This window comes from Thalassophryne amazonica, chromosome 15, assembly GCF_902500255.1.
Source record: "Thalassophryne amazonica chromosome 15, fThaAma1.1, whole genome shotgun sequence".
Classification (NCBI taxonomy): domain Eukaryota; kingdom Metazoa; phylum Chordata; class Actinopteri; order Batrachoidiformes; family Batrachoididae; genus Thalassophryne; species Thalassophryne amazonica.
This window is the reverse complement of record NC_047117.1, coordinates 13,486,887-13,510,684: the sequence shown is the minus strand read 5'-3', so window position 1 is coordinate 13,510,684 and position 23,798 is coordinate 13,486,887. Positions and strand designations below refer to the sequence as shown.

The 23,798-nt window shown below is 41.2% G+C and overlaps 2 protein-coding genes across 4 annotated transcripts in view; both read right to left on the bottom strand.

The window, feature by feature from the left end:
* Positions 1-3,610: 3,610 nt before the first annotated feature.
* Positions 3,611-12,439, bottom strand: actb1 (actin, beta 1). 2 transcript variants are annotated; one of them, XM_034189084.1, is made up of 7 exons: positions 12,427-12,439; positions 6,024-6,148; positions 5,472-5,711; positions 4,834-5,080; positions 4,564-4,755; positions 4,304-4,485; positions 3,611-4,225 (listed from the first exon to the last, which is right to left on the bottom strand). In XM_034189084.1, the coding sequence occupies exons 2-7, from the start codon at positions 6,144-6,146 to the stop codon at positions 4,082-4,084; spliced, it is 1,128 nt and encodes a 375-aa protein (XP_034044975.1). In that variant the 5' UTR covers positions 6,147-6,148; positions 12,427-12,439; the 3' UTR covers positions 3,611-4,081. The 2 variants fall into 2 exon arrangements, with proteins under 2 accessions (XP_034044975.1, XP_034044974.1); XM_034189083.1 differs by lacking the exon at positions 12,427-12,439 and adding an exon at positions 6,903-7,028.
* A 5,001-nt stretch (positions 12,440-17,440) lies between these two features.
* The window catches only part of si:ch211-14k19.8, a 21,779-nt gene continuing 15,421 nt past the window's right edge, over positions 17,441-23,798 (bottom strand). For both annotated transcript variants that reach the window (XM_034187812.1, XM_034187813.1), the window contains 3 exons: positions 19,387-19,611; positions 17,683-17,842; positions 17,441-17,608 (listed from right to left, as the gene is read on the bottom strand). In XM_034187812.1, coding sequence (XP_034043703.1) covers positions 17,534-17,608; positions 17,683-17,842; positions 19,387-19,611 — 460 coding nt within the window. In that variant the 3' untranslated portion in view covers positions 17,441-17,533. The remainder of the gene's footprint in view (positions 17,609-17,682; positions 17,843-19,386; positions 19,612-23,798) is intronic.

Below are 23,798 nucleotides of genomic sequence, written 5' to 3'. Positions count from 1 at the left end.
AATATATAAAATATGTAATATGTGTTTATTTTTTGAATAACACACAAATACTGTAAAACTGCTCCAAACTTGGCGGCCCACTCCCTTTGGACAAAGACGTAAACAGAGAACATTTGGACATCTCGTGTTTTTGTCAGTTTACAGAATGTTTGTGTAAAACAATCTGAACTCAAACCCTCCCGTTTGATTACATTAACTTACATGTAAGCACCAGAGGTGGCGCTGTTTGATTTTTCTCTGTGTAAAGGAAGTGTATTTTTTTGTTTTTCTCCCAGTTCTACTGTAATGTAAATTGGAGCATGGTCACTCAGCTCTATTGTTCCTATAGTTGCATTTGTTATTTTTGTCCTATCTTTTTTGAAAATAAAAAAGTAATCTATTCTAGTATAGACTGTGTGTGGATTGGAGAAATGGGTATATTGGTGATTATTGGGGTTCATTTCCCTCCAAATATCAATTAACCCAATATTTTTTATTGATTTGTTGAATTTACTGTGTATTACTTTTGTGGTTACCTTTGAGTTTGATACGTCCAAGGAGGGTTGAATATGTAGGTTGAAGTCACCGCCACATATAAGGGTTCCCTCAGAGTGGTTGGCTATTATGTTTACTGTGGTGACCCCGAGCGTAAACAAGCGAGCAGGCAAAGGGACTTAACTTGTTTTTTGCTACATTTACCCTTACAAATCTAGTTGGCCTGACCCATGGTAATTAAGTAACAGTAATGCAAATTCATCATGTTAACCCAACAAATTTACATTTAGGTCACTCAGCAAAGTTATTTCTGGCTATGTTAACACATGTCACTTGGGTGGAAATACTTTCCATAATTTTATTGTATTCACTGAGCAAGTTAAATTTTAAGTTGTTGCATGTTATGTTAAAACCACATGTTTTGAATGTGTTCACCCATAAAACTTGATTCTACATCGTAGAAGCTACAGTACATGTTAGACTTATGCTCATGTAACATAAAAACCAACATGTTTTTTTTTTGTTTTGCTTTGTTTTTTTTTGTGCAAGAGTTGTACTGAGCAAAGTCTTTCCCGTCACAGCCACAGACTCCTACACCTACATTCACTCATTCATTTTCTGCCTGCTTATTTCAATTAAGGGTCATGGGGTTGCTGGAGCCCACCCCAGAGGTCACTGGGTGAGAGGTAGGGTACAGTCTGAACAAGCCCCCAGTCTATCACCGGGATTTCTGCATTTATTGTGTTTAATTTTGTTTAAGTTTTATCATTTTATTGCTGTATCTTGGATGTTTTATATGGAAAGTATTTTTGAAATCTATGACCTGAACGTGCATGTAAATAGTGCCATTTATTTGTACGAATGTTGGCAAAAGCCATCCAAATTTAACGTGTTTTCACTGCCCAACATTTTAAAGTATCTCAACAATAGTACTGTAGTTTTAAGGTGTGCCAGCAGAGGGTAGACTATTCACTTGTCAAGTCAAGGGAAAGAAAAGGAGGGAAACAAACTTGAGAAGCTTCTGTTTAACTCAAATGCAGTTAATTTTTTCTTTTTTTTCTTTTAGCAGATAATGTGTTCTGCAAGCATAAAAATGTGTTATAATGGAAGCACGATTAGCCACATGTTGTAGAGCAGTACTGAGATACACCATGGATGTCTGAGGGCCGTTGTCAGGAAAATACATGAAAATTTGGCCAGAATTTCAGATAGAAGCAAGACATTTGTTTTCAACAGGACTTCAAAGATGAGAAGGACTTCAGGAGCATCAGAACCTCGGGAGCAGTGATTCAGCGAGGAGTTGGTGGCCCAGAAAAGCCATTTGGAAAAGGAGCTGCTGGAGGCCAAGAATGACATGTTCAGACTGATGGTTTCCTTAAAGATGTGGCAGCCAAGGAGGTGAGCTTTCAGGAGGAGACAGGCCAGGAGGACTTCAGGACAGAGCTGGTAGTTCTAAAGGAAGGAACTAGAAGTACAGAAACATTTACTCAAGAACTGGAAACTAAAAAAAGGCACAAAAATGAAAAATAAACTATAATGGATTTATTTTCACAGGCATTTTCCCTTTTTTTTTGCTTTAGTTACAGCAGTTTATTAAAAAAATGTAATCAACTTTAAACAAGAATTTAACTGATTTTGGGTTGCATTTAGTCCCAACAGGCTGAGTGACCGCTTGGTCCTCTACATGTCTCAGATGTCCGCTCATCAGCAGACTGGTGGTGTGCACGTAAATGGGGATCCCAGTTATCACTGTGGGGGCATTTTCAACCCAACAATGGCTCCACATTTCAGCAGCACTTTGTCATTCTTGAAGAGTTCATTTCTTTTTGTACCACTTTCAATAGTAAACCAAGTCTAACATGCAAAAATGGCTCCATGTCATTGGTGGGACATACAGAGGATTGAGTCAGCAAAATTCAAGTAAAAACTGTATTTAGCTCTCAAATTTCTGGGTTCCAATACAAACCAGTGAACCCACTTTGGGCTATGCTGCCAATTAAAAAAAAAAAAAAAGCATAATGGTCATAATAGGGTTAAATTGCTATGATAAACCTTTTTGCCAATTGTGGTGGCTCAGATACACCCAATGTTTTAGCAGTTAAATACAAACTCAAATGTGAACAGCAAGCTTATCCTTAGTCACATGACTGAGCCACGTTGAGAATAGTGCTTCATTATTACACCTGTACAGAGCAGTGAATACTTGAGTTCTGGCCAATTTGCGTGAGAACAGGATTAGACAATTTGGACCCAACATGGACTGATCGGGGACCAAAGCCCAGTGCCTATGCTGTAGAGGATGTTGCATTGCAATTTGGAGAATTTGCCAAGTTATTTTGGAATAATTTAGTGCTTATGTCAACCTATGATGCCCATTTGGAACTCATGAAACTTTGAGCATGTACAGATAAGAAATGTTAGCAGGGTTGAGAGTTTGTGTAGAATCACATTCAGTTTAACAGTTGCTCAAAAGAGCATTCTGGGCTTGAACCACAAGAGTCAGTTTCATGTGAAGTGCTCCTTTGTTCTAGTCTGGGTTACCACAGCAAACCTGAGGTGGCTCTGCATGTTGAATTGGCACAAGTTTTATGGCGGATGCCCTTCCTGATGCAAGTCCACAATACATGGAGAAATGTGGTGAGGTGAGGCTTGAACCGGGAACCATCCACACTACCTGCACAGTGTGACTTTACTGCCAATGGCCGCTGTACTTTCAGTCTGCCACGGCATAATACTGCATTACCTTTGGATTTTTTTTTTTTTTTTTTTTTTTTTTTTTTTATTGTGCTCCACTGTACAGTGACCAAATCTAAGTGTCACCAAGTCAGATGAACTGCACATTTTTAAAGTCAATATAGGGTGCAGGTGAAAGTTTAAGTACAGAAGAACTGACCATTTGAATTGGGTCAATGCGTCATACTAGTTTTTAAATTGAAGTTCACACTACTGTGCATTTACTTTGTAAATGTGACAAAGTTCTCAAAGTACAGTGCAGCCTGGATGAAACCCTGAGTTACTGTTGAGGTTCTTGAAGGAAACTCAACTGCTACTTGTTCCGGCAGCCATGAGGACTCAAAGTTGCCATTACAGACATGAAACACCACACGTGTCACAATATAGTTAAAGTAGACCAACATGAATTCAAGATGTGCACTTTATTTAGTTCTTTGTACAGAGGCCAAGAGCCTCAACATGCCTCTTTACAAGGTACCATTTTACTTTTAAGTTGGACCAAGTATCACTTAAGGCTGAAAGTACAAAAACAAAAAGTCTTCAGATTACAATATAATTTACATATTAATACTACAGCTCTGTTGGGCAGTGGGCCCAGAAGAGAATAAACCTTCATAGAGGCAAATAAGGTGGTGAACAAAGACATCTGGAATGACTTGCACAAACAATGACAAAAACCTTGTGTTTCTCACATTCATACCACCTGCAACGCTCTGTACTTCCTGCACAGTTTCTCCCCATCTGGGGGCATGGTGCCAAAGTGATGAGGGAAGGATGAAGAGGTGTTGTGGGCACTGCATACAGCATTTCTGTAGAAGTGTATGAAGAGCCAGTTGTTTGGTTTATAGCAGTGTATTTGGGTGGGACAGTCTCTTTAGAAACACTTTCTGTGGACAATACTGGGGCCGGACTCGTCGTACTCTTGCTTGCTGATCCACATCTGCTGGAATGTGGACAGGGAAGCCAGGATGGAGCCGCCGATCCATACAGAGTACTTCCTCTCAGGGGGAGCAATGATCTGCAAGAAGATGCGTTAAACTTTTGACCACTAGATGGCAGCGTAGCATGTGCCAGAGAGGATTTTTGTTTTAGTTACCTTGATCTTCATGGTAGTGGGTGCCAGAGCAGTGATTTCCTTCTGCATACGGTCAGCAATGCCTGGGTACATGGTGGTACCTCCAGACAGCACTGTGTTGGCATACAGGTCCTTACGGATGTCCACGTCGCACTTCATGATGCTGTTGAAGGTAGTTTCATGGATTCCACAAGACTCCATCCCTGAAAAAGTATAAGTGTTTTAAAGCCACAACAACCCTGTTTTATCCATTACACAGTGCACCAACTTGTCAAGCTTACCAAGGAAGGACGGCTGGAAGAGCGCTTCAGCACAACGGAACCTCTCGTTTCCAATAGTGATGACCTGCCCATCAGGCAATTCATAGCTCTTCTCCAAGGATGAAGAAGAAGCAGCAGTACCCATTTCTTGCTCAAAGTCCAGAGCAACATAGCACAGCTTCTCCTTAATGTCACGCACAATCTCACGCTCAGCTGTTCAACGAGAGAATCCGTTAAGTTCCAGCCTCCAAAAAGTCAGCTCATGTTTAACATGAATGTTTGCATGCCAACCTGTGGTTGTGAAGCTGTAACCCCTCTCTGTCAGGATCTTCATGAGGTAGTCTGTGAGGTCTCTGCCGGCCAGGTCCAGCCTGAGGATTGCGTGGGGCAGGGCGTATCCTTCATAGATTGGCACTGTGTGGGTCACTCCGTCACCGGAGTCCATGACGATACCAGTGGTGCGGCCGGAGGCGTACAGAGAGAGTACAGCTTGGATGGCCACATACATGGCAGGGGTGTTGAAGGTTTCAAACATAATCTGCAGGAGGATTTAAAACAAGAAATTGTTACTAATGTAGAGTCAAGTAAACTAGCAGTGCTCGTGCAGTCAGGAAAAGCCAGCACACAGCAAGTTTTCTGCATTATTATTATGAAAAAGAGTCAAACTTTCTTCATTGCCATCTTTTGCATCATGCAGTCAGTGTGCCTAATTAGAAGGCATTTTTTATTTCACACAGGTCAAGCAAGCCTGACTATCAGACAATGACCATGCTACAGCTAAGCACCTGAAGGACCAGCAGAGATGAAAGATCAGCTCAGGAGAGAAGAAACCTGGAGATTTAAGCAGCAGGAGGAAAGTGAGTCGAAGAAATATCCAACAGCAGCTTAGTGCTGCTGGGACATGTTCATGAACAATATGCACACATTACCTGGGTCATCTTTTCTCTGTTGGCTTTGGGGTTGAGGGGTGCTTCTGTGAGCAGGACTGGGTGCTCTTCAGGAGCAACTCTCAGCTCATTGTAGAAGGTGTGATGCCAAATCTTCTCCATGTCATCCCAGTTGGTGACAATACCATGTTCAATTGGGTACTTCAGGGTCAGGATTCCCCTCTTGCTCTGCGCCTCGTCACCAACATAGCTGTCCTTCTGACCCATACCCACCATCACACCCTACAAAGAACAGAAGGGAGATTGAAATGCAAGAATAGACTCATTTGTCATTGTGCAAATGATCAGTTTTCCAAGGGTGCACACGTTTAATGTTACAATTGCATCATCAACTACAGGTTTTGAGTCAGCTGTCAAGATGCGGGATTGAAGGATTTGAACTAGATGTTCCATTTGCTCATTTTCTTTAACAACAAGATAATTAGCATTTTAATTTCTGATGCATGCTGTACGTCACAGCAGCTGTCTTGAGTCTGCAGCAGCACACTGTCACTATAGTTTTATCATTTGCAGTGTGCTTCAAGGAAACAGTACCTGATGTCTAGGACGTCCAACAATGGAGGGGAACACAGCACGGGGAGCATCATCTCCTGCAAAACCAGCTTTGCACATGCCAGAGCCATTGTCAACAACCAGGGCGGCAATTTCGTCTTCCATTTCTGGAAAGAAACAATCAAAAAAAAAAAAACGCAACAGCTTTGCATCATAATGTTTGAGTGACCCATAAATTCTGCATTAAGGATCAGTACAGAAGAGTGACATCTAAATGACACTTATGGAGTAACTGATCTACAGACAACAGAAGCAGCCATTTCTGCTTCCACTTGACAGTTTACAGTCAGAGTAGTCAGTTGTAAAAATGCAATTTCTTTAAGAAAAAAAGTCAATTTATTAACTCTTACTGCGACAGCTTGTAATTACAGAGGCTGGACGCTAGATGTCGCAGTGGCGCGGGTTCTACTGAGCCAGAACAGAGACAAAGGCGGGTCCTCGTCGTCCGGGTTATGTCCATATAAGGACAGAGTGCGGCTCAGACACGGCGGGAAGCCGCAGTCAAACCTCCAGTGATACAGCAGCCACTCCCGCTACCAGATCCACCAGAACCGGAATAAGAACCCACAGAGATATTCCAAAAATAAAGAAAAAAAACACAGCCCTCCTCTGACAGGCTGGACTGAACTAAACACGACAAACCAACTTCAACAGCAATAAAAAGCTATAATATTGCCGTTAACATTTAGAGGTCAGAAAATTAAACTGAATAACGCATATTTAAAGGTTAATAAAAAAAAATCTCCCTACGCAGAAATCTCCTATTTCAGATCGCATGTATATTTAAAATTAAAATAAAAAAAATCAGTTTGCTTCCACTTAATATTTCAGAATGTAAACACAGCTGCTCGTCTTTCTTACCTGTAAAAGATTAGCGGCTTCAGATGACCTGTGGCTGAATGGATGCTCTCCGCTCAGATTCCCTGCGTGGGTTTGACTACACCAGAGGCCGATAAATTGCAGGATTTTATCCGCGCGTGTGCTGCAGCCCCTTCGCACCATAAAAGGAAACCTTTCATAACGGAGCCTTCTGATTGGTCCAGACGCGTCCACTGGGTGTGGCTCCTGCAGATCACCGCTGTGCCGCTGGTGGTGAAAAGCAGCGTGGAAAAAAAAAAGACTGAAAAAATTAGTAATCTGTTTTAGTTTTCAATAATACACATTCTTATCTCTCGGCCTAGGTCACTCTTTCAGCCAGCACCCTTTTCCCTCTTCATGCTCACCATCATAATAGCGATATGTGGAAAATTTAGAGAACTCGTTTGCTGTATAAGTGGCGAAATCCTGCAGTGAATAGCAGAGATTAATTTTTTTTTTTAATTTGAGTTTAAGTAATGATTTGTCTCAGTGTTCAAGCACATAAGTGTGAAAACGTTGCTCATCCATAAGGTCATCAAATGTCATATCATCACTGTGTTCACTCCTTAGGGATAATAAAATGCAAAATACAGCACAATTAATATGCACATGAAACATCTAAAGATAGACAAAATACCTCGACTGATTTGATGATTTAAGTTGCACAACCCCTCACACACACATGCACAAGCACAGTGATCTTTCTTGAATCATTTGTATCATTACACACAAATTGCAGATTTTTGCATCTCTGATTATTTCCCCATTTTGGAATTTCAAGGCAGGTGACAGATATAACATGTTCCCACCCACAAGATCCACATTGATCCAGAGTCCATTTTTTAAAAACATTTTAAAGGGGTCATAACCTCCACCTTGTTAACAGCCTAATATCAGTCACGCCATGTTTTACAGGTCCTTTAAACCACATTTTAAATGTTACTATATGGGGAAGCAGCCAAAGAGAGGACAGTGTTTTGGTCTGAGATGCTGCTGGTGCTTTAGTGCAACATTAAGTGGAAGTAAATCATTTCTGGGACCTTTAAAATCCTATTAATGTTTGTAGCCAGAACTGCTCCATAGAAAATGAGGCGATGCATCATTAAAACTATTCAAGAAGGGCTGCATTTCTATCACAGTAATCTATTCGGCTCAAAACCCTTTACAATTATGCTTCATATTTACTTCTCCAGTCAAGGTTGACACTCATTTTTACAGCTGTGTGGACTGAGACAACACAGATTAAGGGTCTTGTCCGATGACACAAACAGATAGCATGAGTGGGATTTGATCCCATGTCTATAAATAGGCAGGTTTGCTCCTGATCCATTCACCTAACCACTCATTTTAAGATCTCTAAAAACAGTTTCTTCACTTTAAATGGAAAGGAGCTGCTGATTGCCAAACTCCTCTTGCTTCTTTCCCTGTCTCTCACACAGACAGTGTTGCTGTATTGCACAGACACCAGACAAGATCAGTCCTTCATTTATACCCACTTATTCCAATTAAAATCCTAGGGGTTTGGAGTCTATCCCAGTGGTACACCCTGGACAACCTGCAAGTCTGCTGCAGATCAATTTAGAGTCACCAAGTCAATTGACCTGCATATCGTTGGAAGTGGGAGGAAGCTGGAATCTCCAGAGGGAACCCACACATAAAACGCAAACGCTATACAGATAGGACAAGCTGGAAGCAAACCTGGGACCTTCTTGTTGTGAGGCAGCAGACCACTAAGCCAATGTGCTGCCTTCCAGCTCAATCAACATTTGCGAAAACAATAATGAATATAGTCCAGACTACTCTTTTCAAGCGCATGTTCTACTTATAACAAGGAAGTTTCCACATGCACACTCATAGAATTACTGTAAAGAGGTTCATCATGGAACCTCAACTATATTTGGCAGTAAAATGTACAAAAAAAGTAAATTTAAACAATATGACCCCAAAAAGGCTTAGATGGTCTTCCACTGAAGGTCTAAGGGCTAAGCTTCCTCAAACACTTGATGAAACTGAGCTCAGCTCATGTCATTCAGTCATGTAGATATTCATAATAATATGAAACATTAGCTTTGGGCCCAAGATGAAAGATCAGCCAATCAAGAGCTAGAAACCACCACGCTTCATGAATCAGCTATGGCTACAGCATGTAGGTAGTCTCCCAGATCAGGGTTGGTGACCCTTGTAAGGGTTCACAACTCAGCTAGAAGGGCTCTCAAGGGCACAGACCATATTTTCTGAACTAGATGTCACAACATTTTCACTAGTTTGGGAAGTCCTGTGACATATTCAGAAGCAAAGTCTGTATGAAAAAATACTGTATTATCATTTATGGTCACAAGAGGGCAGCACCTAAAAGAGTGAAAAGCTGCTGATCTATACTGAATGAGGTAGTGTGATTCATGTGCTGGACCAGAAGAAGAATGAGAAGAAGCAAAAGAAGAAGCTCTGAATGAAAAAAAAAATCATTGACATTGAGAACAAGTAAAATTAACAGATCATGGTCTCAAACTGAAGGCCTTTTACTTTTATTTTACTTTTACTTTTATACAACTCAAAACAACCCTTGTTTGGACTATGTGTGACAACAAGAACAGCAACTCAAGACAGCTAAGATATGTTTATTAGCCTTCACAATTGTTTTTGAGCTATAAATATATAATGTGCTGTTTTAGTTACACTGCACGCTTACCTCAGCCATGATAGTTTGTTTAGTGGCCACAAGAAGCAATGTACTTTTGTTGCTATGTGTCGTATAATCACACTGATTAGCTTGTGAGCTTCTGCTTGCTAATGCAGTGTTTACATTATAAATAAGTAATGTACTGATTAAATTAATTTGCTTCTTGTTGCATGAAATGGAAACACCACATTTAAAAAACTTATAAAACTTAAAACTTATACACCGTTGCGACTTAAATGCGTCCCCCCTCCCTATTGATGACACATTTTTGGACAGATGTGACTTATATTATGTTCCCGTGCACTTACAGCCCAGAAGATATGATACTTCCGCCAACTGACAAAGTAGGGCAATTTGATTTAGTTTTTTAATGGGATGTCATAAAGCAAGAGGCAGATCCAGATGATCAAAATTTAATCAACTCTTTCCTGATCCATCCCCTACTTATTCGGATGTCCCGCTTATAGTTGGTCAAACAAAAAGGGGCGATCATGTAACCTTCATCAGTGTTTGAGAACTATTTAGCCTTCCTCACAATAAAACAAGGAATTTGATGTTAGTGACAGATCATGGAAGGCGGTGACAGCTCTAACAGTGCTGTTGGCACCCTGACATGTCCGCCTCAGCTGAGTGACACTGATTCAGGTGGGCATGCTGCGGTATGTTTTCAGTTAACTCTTATGTGGCTGTAAATGTCTTATCTTTCGTTCATGTGTGAGTGCACACAGGGAGAGATTATCTTGCCCGGATGACACATTTGGTGTCAAAGTGATGTCACGTGGCTAATTATGGACATAAAACTCAGCAGTATAACTCAGTGTCACACATATTTAACTCACTCACATTTTCACACCTGCTCATGCACACTCCCAGCAAATAATCAATGCGTCATCATGAAGTGCTGAGTCAAAGATAACAACTGGGTGCACGGGCACCTTTGATGTGCAACAGTGTGCATGTGCATTCGTGTTTACAGAGTTTGAAGCACATCTTTTTTTTGTTGAGCAAGCAAAGTGGGTGGGTCAGGGTGCTGCCTTTAACTCAATAAGGGCACCGGACAAAAACTCATAAACTTACACTTGGGTTTCTCTAAGTGCTCCTAATAAGGATATATAGAGTCCGTTCACTAAAAGAGTCAGGAAGTGTGTTTTGTAGAGCTTCACTACAGCACTACATGGCCATGTTACATGGGACACCAGCGGGTGTGACCTGATTGTGGTATTGGCCTTTCGAACCGTCATTGTCCTGCTCCACTCAGGCAGTCAACATACATCTTTAATAGACCCAGTGCAGGAGGACAGTCATCCCTAAAAGAGTTCCTTTGGATGACATCCATATAAGGAGATATTGAAGCGAGTCACGTGGAGGAGAAGAATGCATTGCCCAGGTCATGTGACCACTGAGAGGAAATGAATTAGTCCCCCTTTTTAAGGCCATGTATGTGTATTGAAGCGATATAGGCCGACTCATAGTTTCATGTAAAACAAAGCTTGAGAAATACGAGGATGGTGAAAGACAAAAGTGATGAAAAAAACTTTGCAGCCACAGACTCCTCCCTAAACACGTTTTTCCTCACTCGTGGCATTCCTTGAGAAATTTCAAAACTCAGGGTGCATGAATCATGCATGCATTGCACCACACACTCTCCCTCCTTGCATTATTCACTCAGTCACAGAAACTCGCAGGCCTGGCTCCGGGCTTCGACTAAGACCGTATAAGGAAGAAGCCAGCAGGTAGCTTCTGTCCATATTTTACTCATCCCTCTGTCTTAAACACACATTCATTCTCTCCCTTTGTTTACTCCATTTCCCCAGTCCTCAAATTCAGTGTTTCCTTATTTGCTTTCCCAGGAGAGGCACAATTATAGGAGTGCATGAGGTCAGCGTAGTGCACTTTTGTCCGTTTCACACTATGGAAAGATCTCCCAGTCATTTATGGCATCACATTCCAATTGAGTTTCATCTGAAGCTCTGAGAAGAGCCGCGGCATGTTCATAATGGTGCTCAGTGACCAGCAGCGGCTCCAGAGGGTTTTTTTCATGGTGGGTTGACAGAATTTAAAGGGCATTTGCAAATACACATTTTAAAGCCAATTTCACATTCCCACTACAGTTGTGGATAAGATGACATACTCTTTGGATAAACTCTTTCAAATTGGGTTTTCCGTAACTATACATACTCCACTTTGTCAAATGATATGTGTGTTGTCAGTGAGCATGTCTTTATTTCTATATAAAGTTACACTCAACAAAAATATAAACGCAACACTTTTGGTTTTGCTCCCATTTTGTATGAGATGAACTCAAAGATCTAAAACTTTTTCCACATACACAATATCACCATTTCCCTCAAATATTGTTCACAAACCAGTCTAAATCTGTGATAGTGAGCACTTCTCCTTTGCTGAGATAATCCATCCCACCTCACAGGTGTGCCATATCAAGATGCTGATTAGACACCATGATTAGTGCACAGGTGTGCCTTAGACTGTCCACAATAAAAGGCCACTCTGAAAGGTGCAGTTTTATCACACAGCACAATGCCACAGATGTCGCAAGATTTGAGGGAGTGTGCAATTGGCATGCTGACAGCAGGAATGTCAACCAGAGCTGTTGCTCATGTATTGAATGTTCATTTCTCTACCATAAGCCGTCTCCAAAGGCGTTTCAGAGAATTTGGCAGTACATCCAACCAGCCTCACTACCGCAGACCACGTGTAACCACACCAGCCCAGGACCTCCACATCCAGCATGTTCACCTCCAAGATCGTCTGAGACCAGCCACTCGGACAGCTGCTGAAACAATCGGTTTGCATAACCAAAGAATTTCTGCACAAACTGCCAGAAACCGTCTCAGGGAAGCTCATCTGCATGCTCGTCATCCTCATAGGGGTCTTGACCTGACTCCAGTTCGTCGTCATAACCGACTTGAGTGGGCAAATGCTCACATTCGCTGGCGTTTGGCACGTTGGAGAGGTGTTCTCTTCACGAATGATGCGAAGGAGATGTGTTGCACTGCATGAGGCAAATGGTGGTCACACCAGATACTGACTGGTATCCCCCCCCCAATAAAACAAAACTGCACCTTTCAGAGTGGCCTTTTATTGTGGGCAGTCTAAGGCACACCTGTGCACTAATCATGGTGTCTAATCAGCATCTTGGTATGGCACACCTGTGAGGTGGGATGGATTATCTCAGCAAAGGAGAAGTGCTCACTATCACAGATTTCGACTGGTTTGTGAACAATATTTGAGGGAAATGGTGATATTGTGTATGTGGAAAAAGTTTTAGATCTTTGAGTTCATCTCATACAAAATGGGAGCAAAACCAAAAGTGTTGCGTTTATATTTTTGTTGAGTATATTTCTATTTTACCATGACTACGTCAGATTACCAGAGGGTCAGCTCCATCACATGACCTAAAAGGTTGCCGACCACTTCAGAAGCCATTGCCCTAAAACCAACATAACAACAGCAGACACAATTCTTTTTATTGTCAGTTTTGGATTAATAGTTTCCTCCTTTGTCAGCCAATGTAAGCTGCTAATGTTTTTGAATAATAACTTGAAAAGTTAGTTGTGCTATCAATTCAACTTATACAGCACTAAATCACAATACGCATCCAAAAAGTATTCACAACGCTTCACTTTCTCCACATTTTATGTTATAGCCTTATTCCAAAATGGATGAAATGTATTGTATTTCCTCCAAATTCTACACACAATACCCTATAATGACAATGTGAAAAATATTTTTGTTGAGATTTTTTGCAAAGACTAAGAAAACACACGTGCATAAGTATCCACATCCTTTGCAATGAAGCTCAAAAACTGAGCTCAGGTGCATCCTGTTTCACTGATCATCCTTGAGATGTTTCTACAGCTTAACTGGAGACCACCTGGAGTAAATTCAGTTGACTGGACAAGATTTGGAAAAGCTATACCACATTATTTGTCTGATCACAACGATACCAAAAAGGTATAGTTTGGACTATCTATGACTGAACGTTATGGAGTTATGGGGTAAAAACAACAAGAATGGTGACAAAGGTCAATTTCAGTTTGTACAGGGGTTAGAAGTTAAAGTTGCTCCAATTTAAAAAAATGTAAAAAGTGGTGCAAATTATTGGTAGAACTAATGGGATTAATAAATGAAATAGTTTTGACTGTGTTGAATGCTTGGTCTGCTAGGTAAAGGTAGAGCAATGTCGACGTCCATTGGATTCTATAACATGTGACATATGTTACCCTGTAACATGATAACTAAGCATGCCACATAGTGCAAACTATTCCTTTTTAAAACCCTATTAACTCAACCAATAATTTGCATCACATTTTACAATATTTAGAGCAACTTTAACATCTGACCCCTGTACAAACTAATGCTGACCTTTGTTACCATTCTTGCTGTTTTTACCCCATAACTCCATAACATTCAGTCATAGATAGTCCAAACTATACCTTTTTGGCGTCGTTGTGATCAGACAAATAATGTGGTATAGCTTTCAATATGATTGGAGCATTTTTAAATTTTGACCCCTGTGTAACTCTTCAATTGACCCCTACCTGGCCACCTACTGAAAATTCAAGTGGATACTCAGTTTTTTTCAAAAGAGTAATGTCTAAGGAGTATTTTTGCCAACTTTGGTGCTTGTTTCCAGATTTGAAGGATTCCTCTGTAAATATTCTGTTATCTGCTGCACTCTCTCATGAGACAAAGATTGAACTCTTTGGCGTGAATGTCAGGCGTCATGTTTGGAGGAAACCAGGCACCATCCCTACAGTGAAGCATGGTGGTGGCAGCATCATGCTATAGGAATGTTTTTCAGTGGCAGGAACTGAGAGACTAGTCAGGATTGAGGGAAAGACATCCTGGATGAAAACCTGCTCCAGAGTGCTCTTGACTTCAGACTGGGGTGATGGTTCATCTTTCAGCAGGACAATGACCCTAAACACACAGCCAAGATATCAAAGGAGTGGCTTCAGGACAACTCTGTGAATGTCCTTGAGTGGCCCAGCCAGAGTCCAGACCTGAATAGATTGAACATCTCTGGAGAGATCTGAAAATGGCTGTACACCGACACTCACTGCTATATGTGCAGTGAGCTTTGAGGGAGCACAGACAGTGGAGTAGTATTCATGTGTGTTTTAGTATTCGGTGTCTATGACTTTGTGTTCTGACTTCTTTGTGACATAATTGTGAAGTTAGACCAAAAAAAAAAAAAAAAATCACTAAAGTCACTTAAACTTAGCGATTATCCTTCATCTCTAAATTTCTGGCAGTGTGCAGTTGGAGCACCTTGAGCAGCAGCAGCATGCAGTCATCAGTGTGTATGTGAATGGATGAATATGAGAAATTATAGTGTTTTGAATAAAAGCACTTTCATTGTTGTGGCAGTTCCTCAGTGGGGATGAAGACTGTCTCTTGATTGATTTGTCATTCAGGATGGTGGACCCGGAGATGCCTGAACAGGCCCAGTCAGTCTTGAAGTGCACGGTTTCTGACAGATGCTGTACGTGGTTGCTCCAGTTGCTCTCCCTCCTCCTCCTTTCTCTTCTCCTCTGTGTTGTTCATCCTTATTTTTTCACAGACTGCCACTCCCGAGTGGATCATTGCTCGACAGCTGGCTCAGTCCTGCACGTGTTCTTCCAAGGTCTTCCAGTTAGTGGAGCAGCTTTTGAGGTTGTGCTTCAGGAGGTCCTTGTAATGTCTCTTCTGTCTTTCTCTGGTCTGTTTTTCTTACCTCAGCTGAGAGTATAAGATCTGCTTGGGAATTCAGCTGTCATCCATTGTAATGACGTAACACACCGACCAAAGCTGGTTCTTGATGTTCCTGCTGGTTCATGGTTCTTGTTCTCAATGCTCTGCAGCTTGGCTTCTGCCAGGACCCTGATGTTAGTACAGTAGCCTTCCCACCTGATGCAGAGCATACTCCTCAGGCAATGTTGGTGGAATTGCTTGGGGTTCTTCAGGTGGTGGCAGTAGGTCGTCCAGGTCTCAGGTCCGTATATGACAACAGCTTTGTACAGGAGGATTTTTGTCTCGTGTTGAAGAAAACGCAAGGTCCTAAAACCTGAGTTGGTGTTGGATATCTTGATCGATGCCAGCATATGTCACATTCTCCAGGACCTGTGCAGAAGCCTTTGGATTGACCATGTTGGGAGGAGGCCGATACAGGACCTGTGTCTTCTTCAGATTGATGTGAAGACCAAGCTTGGTGTATCGGCTTCATCAAAGGTTTCAAGGATTTTCTGAAGACCACCTTCCATAAATGCAGTCATTACCGTCTGTTATATTTAAGGGACACTGGGGATGGGGGCTGGAGCCCATCGTGGCAGTCATTCGGTGAGAGGTGGGGTACACCCTGGACAGGCCGCCAGTCTATCACTGAGCCAACACAGGAGAGACATTCATTCACACTCACATCTACGGCCAAATATAGTTCCCAGTTCACCTAATCAGCACATTTTTGGAGGTGGGAGGAGGTTGGAATTCCTGGAGGGAGAACAGGACCAGGTCAGATTCAAATCTAGCATCTATTCATTGTGAGGCAGCAGTGCTAAATGCTGTGTTGCCTCACTTATATCAATCCATTAAAAAGATTTCACTGATCAGTGACCTTTTGATCCAATAGCCACATTTATGATGCAGATATTACAGTAAACATGTTTTTGAGATACTTTTTGCTTGATGTTGACTTTTGACCTGTCTGTTCCAAAAGCTAATCATCTACACACACACATACATGACCGATTACATTACCCTGTTCACATTGCTGTGTTTGTGGGAACAATCCTGTGTATACAGATGGCTGTAATTCCTAAAAGGTTAGTGTGATATTTTTCTTAAACCCCTTGAAATAAAGCTAAACTTCTAAACAAGCACATTTCATTGTACAAAGACAAAATAAAACACATAATAAAAAAATTACATCACTGTCTGAATACTTATGGATTGAACTGCATGATCCATTCACATTCACCTGAAGTGCTTAAAACTCATTTAGAGGACATGATTTAATGGAATTTAACCAGGTTAGCCCCATTGAGATCGAGACCTCTTTTATGAGGGAGACCTGGACAATTATAAAGTTTCCAATTCACCTAACCTGCATGCCTTTAAATGTGGGAGAAAACCGGAGGAAACCCACGCAAACACTGGGAGAACATGCAAACTCCACACAGAAAGGCCACAGGTGGGAATCGAACCCATGATCTTCTTGCTGTGAGGCAACAGTGCTATGATGCAGGCTTTGCATCGTCTTTAATCAGCTGATTGCAGTCAAACATTTGTCATTTGCTTTTAAGCAAAACGCTCAAAGAAGCAAAACACAAAACAGCAGAAATCCTCACCCACAGAAAAACCCAGCATCAGGTGACATCTGTAGTTTACTGACATCAGGCAGTCACACAGTGCAAAGAATTTCCAATCCAGTACTATTAAAGTACTATTTGTAATTGTTTTTTGGACTACTTTTGTTCTTAAAACATGCAGGGGAATGACACCGCTGCAATTCAAACACTGGTCACATGATTTGGATGTAAATATCCTGAAAACAAAGCTCAAAGTTCACTCTTTGACCAAACAGACAGTCATTTGTTTTCAAGTTCAATACACTGTGATGGACATAAAACAGACAGAAAAGAATATTTGTGGACCGGTATGTTTGTCAAACACCCTTAAAATGTTATATTAGTGCATAATTTCCTAATTTGAGCAAGAAAAAAAACTTGTCCATTTACAAACAAACTGATGAAGATAAACTTATTAGTCCCAGCTATTATAATTTAGAATCTTTATATCCTCAGAGTGACTCTCAGGAGATCGTAGAAATAACTTGGATTTCAGGAAACATGCAGACACACGTACATATTCACACTTTTTATTAAACAAAGAATATTTTAGCCTTGCAATGACACAAAGAGCTACAAACATCAGCATCAGCACAGCGGTGGATCTAAGCAGTCCAGCTCTTCCCCAGATCAACCAGCTCCATGCCTTCACAGTAGGACCGCGGCCTCGACGCCCTCGCCTGGTTTGGCAGAGGAACAGCACATAATCACAAACAGATCCACACATAACTGTCAGACGCACTCAAACACTCACAGCGGTGGTCCGGTGTGAGGACAGCTGCTGCAGGAGAGGGAAGGGAGTCCACTGGATGGGTTCCACTGGCCAACTACACACAGAAAGGTCACTGGCTTTTCCAGAGTCCAATACGCCGTCCCCTGCGCTCGCCACGCTTCCACGCCAACCATACTGAGAGCTGCAGGAAGGCACAATGCCAAGCAACCAACGACAAAGGTTAAATTCTGTGATTTGCACGTTAAGCAACACCATCATTTCTGACCAGGTTTTTATTTTTATGTTTTGCAGGATTATTCTGAAATTAATAAACCAACCTTCATTAAACTCTGTGGAAAATCTTCAGCCTGGTGAGCAGTTCGGATATTTTCCTAAAACAGTTTTTTTTTTAAACCTCAGTCACATCTGTCTGGCTGAAGAATTAATGCAAAAACTACAACACCCACTTTCATAAGGAATATGGGCCAAAGAACCCACTAAAATTTGGAGCGGATTCTGCTCAACAGGTGAAGACAGCCACCTTTAAAGGTAAAAAAATAAATAAATTAATTAAAACAAATCCTCCCATCATTAGTGTGGGAATCAGACAGTTGTTTTGATACTATGCACAAATATGAACATTTTAATGCAAATTCGACTAAACATTCAGTGTACTTTTGCAGGGGTGACTGTCATTAAACTCAGTGCACACTAAGAAATGGTAGAAAAGCAAATCATGCCAGAGCAGACTGTCGGCCTTGTCTGAGGTCTATGTGCTCCAAGTGGCCTTGCGATGAGAAATAACGAAGATTTTCACAAAATCCTGAAAAATGTTTGGATATTGCCAGAAATAAATGCCTTTAATATTCAATAAACCAAAGCTTTGCAGAGGCTTGTACTCACAAGAATCACCTTTCTTTTCTCTACCTCCCTCCAAGACGGTCTTTCATTTTGTCCCCTGCATTTGTTTCATGGTTCCAACATTTAATTTTTGAATGAATGTGAATAACGGGACAAAACTTGGAAGCTTTAAATGCATTACTAAAGAAAGGCCTGTAAGATCTGATGTTTGGGCCTTGGCAGAGGTGTGATCTCTCATGAGGACATTTTTAGATTTGCACTTAAAATCTGATGCAGCATTAATAATGTACACAAAGTTGTGGCATCTGACGTCATTTATGCTGCCATGTGCATGTGCAGTCTGCTCATCATCACAACACTGGATTTTTCCCTGACAACTGAAAAATCACAAGAATTCTTCTTCTGCATTATAATTTAAAAGATGCAGTGCTTCACAAATGTCTATACCGTCACTGGCCACTTTATTAGGTACACCTTGCTAGTACCAGGTTGGACCTCCTTTTGCCTTTAGAACTGCCTTAAATGTTTGTTGCATAGATTCAACAAGGTGTTGGAAACATTCCTCATAGATGTTGGTCCATACTGACATGATGGCATCATGTCAGTCTCCTCTGACATCAACAAGGCATTTTTCTCCACACAATTGCCGCTCACTGGATATCTTCTCTATTTTGGACCATTCTCTGTAAACCCTAGAGATGATTGTGTGTGAAAATCCCAGTCGATCAGCAGTTTCTGAACGACTCAGACCAGCCGGTCTGGCACGAGCAACCATGTCAAAGTCACTTAAATCCCCTTTCTTCCCCATTCTGATGCTCGGTTTGAACTTCAGCAAGTCACATTCATCACGTCTAGATGGCTAAATGCACGAATGTGTGCGCGTACCTGTGGGGGTAGATCGTGTTGATGTACGCTCCGTGACTGGGGCAGGTGGAAACCAGCGACAACGTGTCATCGTGGTAACAGCACGGGCGGTCGAGAGCACGCATGTGCAGCAACTCATCAGAGCGCGTGAAGGCGGTGGGTTTATTCAGAGAGTCTGCTGATCCTGCCCACGACCGCAACCAGAAACGACTCGACAGCTCGTCAAAGTGGTTGAACCTGCGATAACTGCACGGAGTAAATATTATCAATACATAATAGATTTTTCAGCTTTCATTCATTATATAATCTACATTACTTGCTTGACCCTAATCGCTAACCTTTCCTTGACGTTCATCCTGATGCATGATACTTTTATGACCTTTGTACTGAAGATACCTACTAGGTTACTCGGACTCGGTATTAAAATAAGGTCATATTCGGCATTAGTGGGCAGCAGTAAGCAGAGGTGCATCTCAAAATGTTCATCTCTTTAAAGCAGACCTAAATATTTACTAAACAGACCAATTCTACTTAAAATGTAATAACTTCAACCATATATATATATATATATATATATATATATATATATATATATATATATATATACATACACACACAGTAGTAGTGTTCAGAATAATAGTAGTGCTATGTGACTAAAAAGATTAATCCAGGTTTTGAGTATATTTCTTATTGTTACATGGGAAACAAGGTACCAGTAGATTCAGTAGATTCTCACAAATCCAACAAGACCAAGCATTCATCATATGCACACTCTTAAGGCTATGAAATTGTGCTATTAGTAACAAAAAGTAGAAAAGTGGGTGTTCACAATAATAGTAGCATCTGCTGTTGATGCTACAAACTCAAAACTATTATGTTCAAACTGCTTTTTTAGCAATCCTGTGACTCACTAAACTAGTATTTAGTTGTATAACCACAGTTTTTCATGATTTCTTCACATCTGTGAGGCATTAATTTTGTTGGTTTGGAACCAAGATTTTGCTCATTTACTAGTGTGCTTGGGGTCATTGTCTTGTTGAAACACCCATTTCAAGGGCATGTCCTCTTCAGCATAAGGCAACATGACCTCTTCAATATTTTGACATATCCAAACTGATCCATGATACCTGGTATGCGATATATAGGCCCAACACCATAGTAGGAGAAACATGCCCATATCATGATGCTTGCACCACCATGCTTCACTGTCTTCACTGTGAACTGTGGCTTGAATTCAGAGTTTGGGGGTCGTCTCACAAACTGACTGCGGCCCTTGGACCCAAAAAGAACAATTTTACTCTCATCAGTCCACAAAATATTCCTCCATTTCTCTTTACGCCAGTTGATGTGTTCTTTGGCAAATTGTAACCTCTTCTGCACATGTCTTGTATTTAACAGAGGGACTTTGCGGGGGATTCTTGCAAATAAATTAGCTTCACACAGGCATCTTCTAACTGTCACAGCACTTACAGGTAACTCCAGACTGTCTTTGATCATCCTGGAGCTGATCAATGGGTGAGCCTTTGCCATTCTGGTTATTCTTCTATCCATTTTGATGGTTGTTTGCCATTTTCTTCCACGCGTCTTTTTTTGTCCATTTTAAAGCATTGGAGATCACTGTAGATGAACAGCCTATAATTTTTTGCACCTGCGTATAAGTTTTCCCCTCTCCAATCAACTTTTTAATCAAACTACGCTGTTCTTCTGAACAATGTCTTGAACGTCCCATTTTCCTCAGGCTTTCAAAGAAAAAAGCATGTTCAACAGGTGCTGGCTTCATCCTTAAATAGGGGACACCTGATTCACACCTGTTTGTTCCACAAAACTGACAAACTCACTGACCGAATGCCCCACTACTATTATTGTGAACACCCCTTTTTCTACTTTTTTTTTTTACTAATAGCCCAATTTCATAGCCTTAAGAGTGTGCATATCATGAATGCTTGGTCTTGTTGGATTTGTGAGAATCTACTGAATCTACTGGTACCTTGTTTCCCATGTAACAATAAGAAATATACTCAAAACCTGGATTAATCTTTTTAGTCACATAGCACTACTGTTATTCCACACACACACACACACACACACACACACACACACACACACACACACACACACACACACACACACACACACACACACACACACACACTGTACAACTTCTATACTCTTCAGAAGGTATTTTGGAAAAGTTTATTTTTTTTTCCTCTCTGCACTTCACTTCAGCACCACAGAATAAAAATCCTACATATTTTGCCACAAGGTTCAAAATCTCATTTCTACTGCAAGTCCACTTTATATTTATACTCAAATCAATGCAAAAACCAAAACTGGTTTCCTTAATTCAGCTTTATGCGATGGAAGACTGACACCTAGTGGAGATTAAAGTAAATGCAACATTTTTCATGGAGTTAAAGCTATAAATTTTTACCTTCTCGCTGAACAAAAAATCCAACTACTGCCCAGATATTTGCATTAATTACACAGAATTTGAAGACGTTTGGTTTGTAGAGTCATACGAAGGCAAATGTACTTTCAGGTCCAGATGATGTGACGTGAGACTTACTGACAGATTACTCAACAGCAAATCACAACAGAGCCAAGAGATTTCATCCCTCAGCCCTTTCATGTGAGTTCAGAGGCCATTGACCTTGACCCACTGTTTATACATCAAATCCGGATTGACATGTAAAACTACACAGTCTGTCCGTGAGCACATCCAAGTGGCCTCAGAAATCATGAACTTTAACTGGGGTTTTCTTGGTCAAATCTGGGTAAATGCACAAAAACAGGCTGTGAGTGTGAGATTATTCAAGAAGATGCAAGATATTTTGGACAAACCCATCTCCCAAACCTCTCTCATAAGTTCAGTGGGCACCAACCTTCACCTACTTTTATCTGGGACAACGTGTAAGAGACCTTCAACAACACCGAACCAACATGTTTGGAATAAATGAAATGAAACTCATCCCACAACCCCATGACACGGGTTCACAGGGTGCTGACCTTCACCAACTTTTTCTGGGACAAATCAGAGAGAAGTCAAATGTCAGTGAGTAGCTGAATACCTCCCAGTGTACAGAACTAATTCAGCAGGAGCTACTGGACCACAAGAGAGCTCATTTGAAGCCCACAGCCACCACTTCACAAGAAAAGTACAATAACAAACATTAGATTATGCAGTAAGAAGCATTAAGTAGCAGTTACCAAAGCTGTTTGTTTCATATTGTGTTCATGTTAAGATTAACAGTTAATAAAGTGCCAACTAAGGTGTTCAGTTATTCATTAAGGGAGGTGGAGGTGATGGTCTAGTGGTTAGGTGTTGGGCTTCAGACAAGAGGATCCTTGGTTCAAATCCCAGCCTGACCAGAAAATCGCTAAGGGCCCTTGGGCAAGGTCCTTAATCTCCGACTTGCTCTTGGTGTGTAGTGAGCACCTTGTATGGCAGCAGCCTGACATCGGGGTGAATGTGAGGCATTATTGTAAAGCGCTTTGAGTGTCTGATGCAGATGGAAAAGCACAATATAAATGCAGCCCATTTATGAATGTGTTCATGTTAATCATTAACTAAGGTGTTTATTTATGAATGTGTTCTTGTTAATAATTAACTAACAGTTAATAAAGCATTAACTAAGGTTTATTAATGTGTTCAAGGTAATTGTTAACTAACAGTTAATAAAGTATCAACACAGGTGTTAGGTTATTAATGTATTCATGTTAATCATTAACTACTACTTCTTTCGGCTGTTCCCGTTGGGGGTCGCCACAGCAGATCAATCGTTTCCATCTCACCCTGTCCTCTGTATCTTCCTCTGTCACATCAACCACCTGCATTTCCTCCCTCACCAGTCACCACATCCATAAACCTCCTCTTTGGCCTCCCTCTTCTCCTCCTGCCTTCTCCCTATATACCCTGGGTCCCTCCTCTGCACATGTCCAAACTATCTCCATCTCGTCTTTCTGATTTTGTCTCCAAACTGTCACACCTGAGCTGTCCCTCTGATATGTTCATTCCTAAGCCTGTCCATCCTCATCACTCCCAAAAAGAATCGTAACATCTTCAGCTCTGCCACCTCCAGCTCTGCCTCTTGTCTTTTTGTTAGTGGCACCGTCTCTAAACCATACAACATAGCTGGTCTCACTGCTGTCTTGTAGACGTTCGCCTTCACTCTTGCCAATATTCTTCGGTCACAAATCACTCCTGCCACCTTTCTCCATCCACTCCACCCTGCCCACACTCTCTTCTTCACCTCTCTACCACACTCTCCATTACTTTGGACAGTTGACCCCAAATATTTAAACTCATCTACTTTCACCACTTCTACTCCTTGTAACTGCACTATTCCACTGGGTTCCCTCTCATTCACACACATGTACTCAGTCTTGCTCCTACTGACTTTCATTCCCCTTCTCTCCAGAGCATATCATTAACT

Bases quoted from the DNA above. Each gene is read 5' to 3' on its own strand.
- actb1 (XM_034189084.1), bottom strand. From the start codon at position 6,146: ATGGAAGACGAAATTGCCGCCCTGGTTGTTGACAATGGCTCTGGCATG. The intron at 5,712-6,023 runs GTACTGTTTCCT...TGTTCTTTGTAG, and splicing joins TTGGACGTCCTAGACATCAG to GGTGTGATGGTGGGTATGGG. The intron at 4,226-4,303 runs GTAACTAAAACA...ATCTTCTTGCAG, and splicing joins CCACTACCATGAAGATCAAG to ATCATTGCTCCCCCTGAGAG.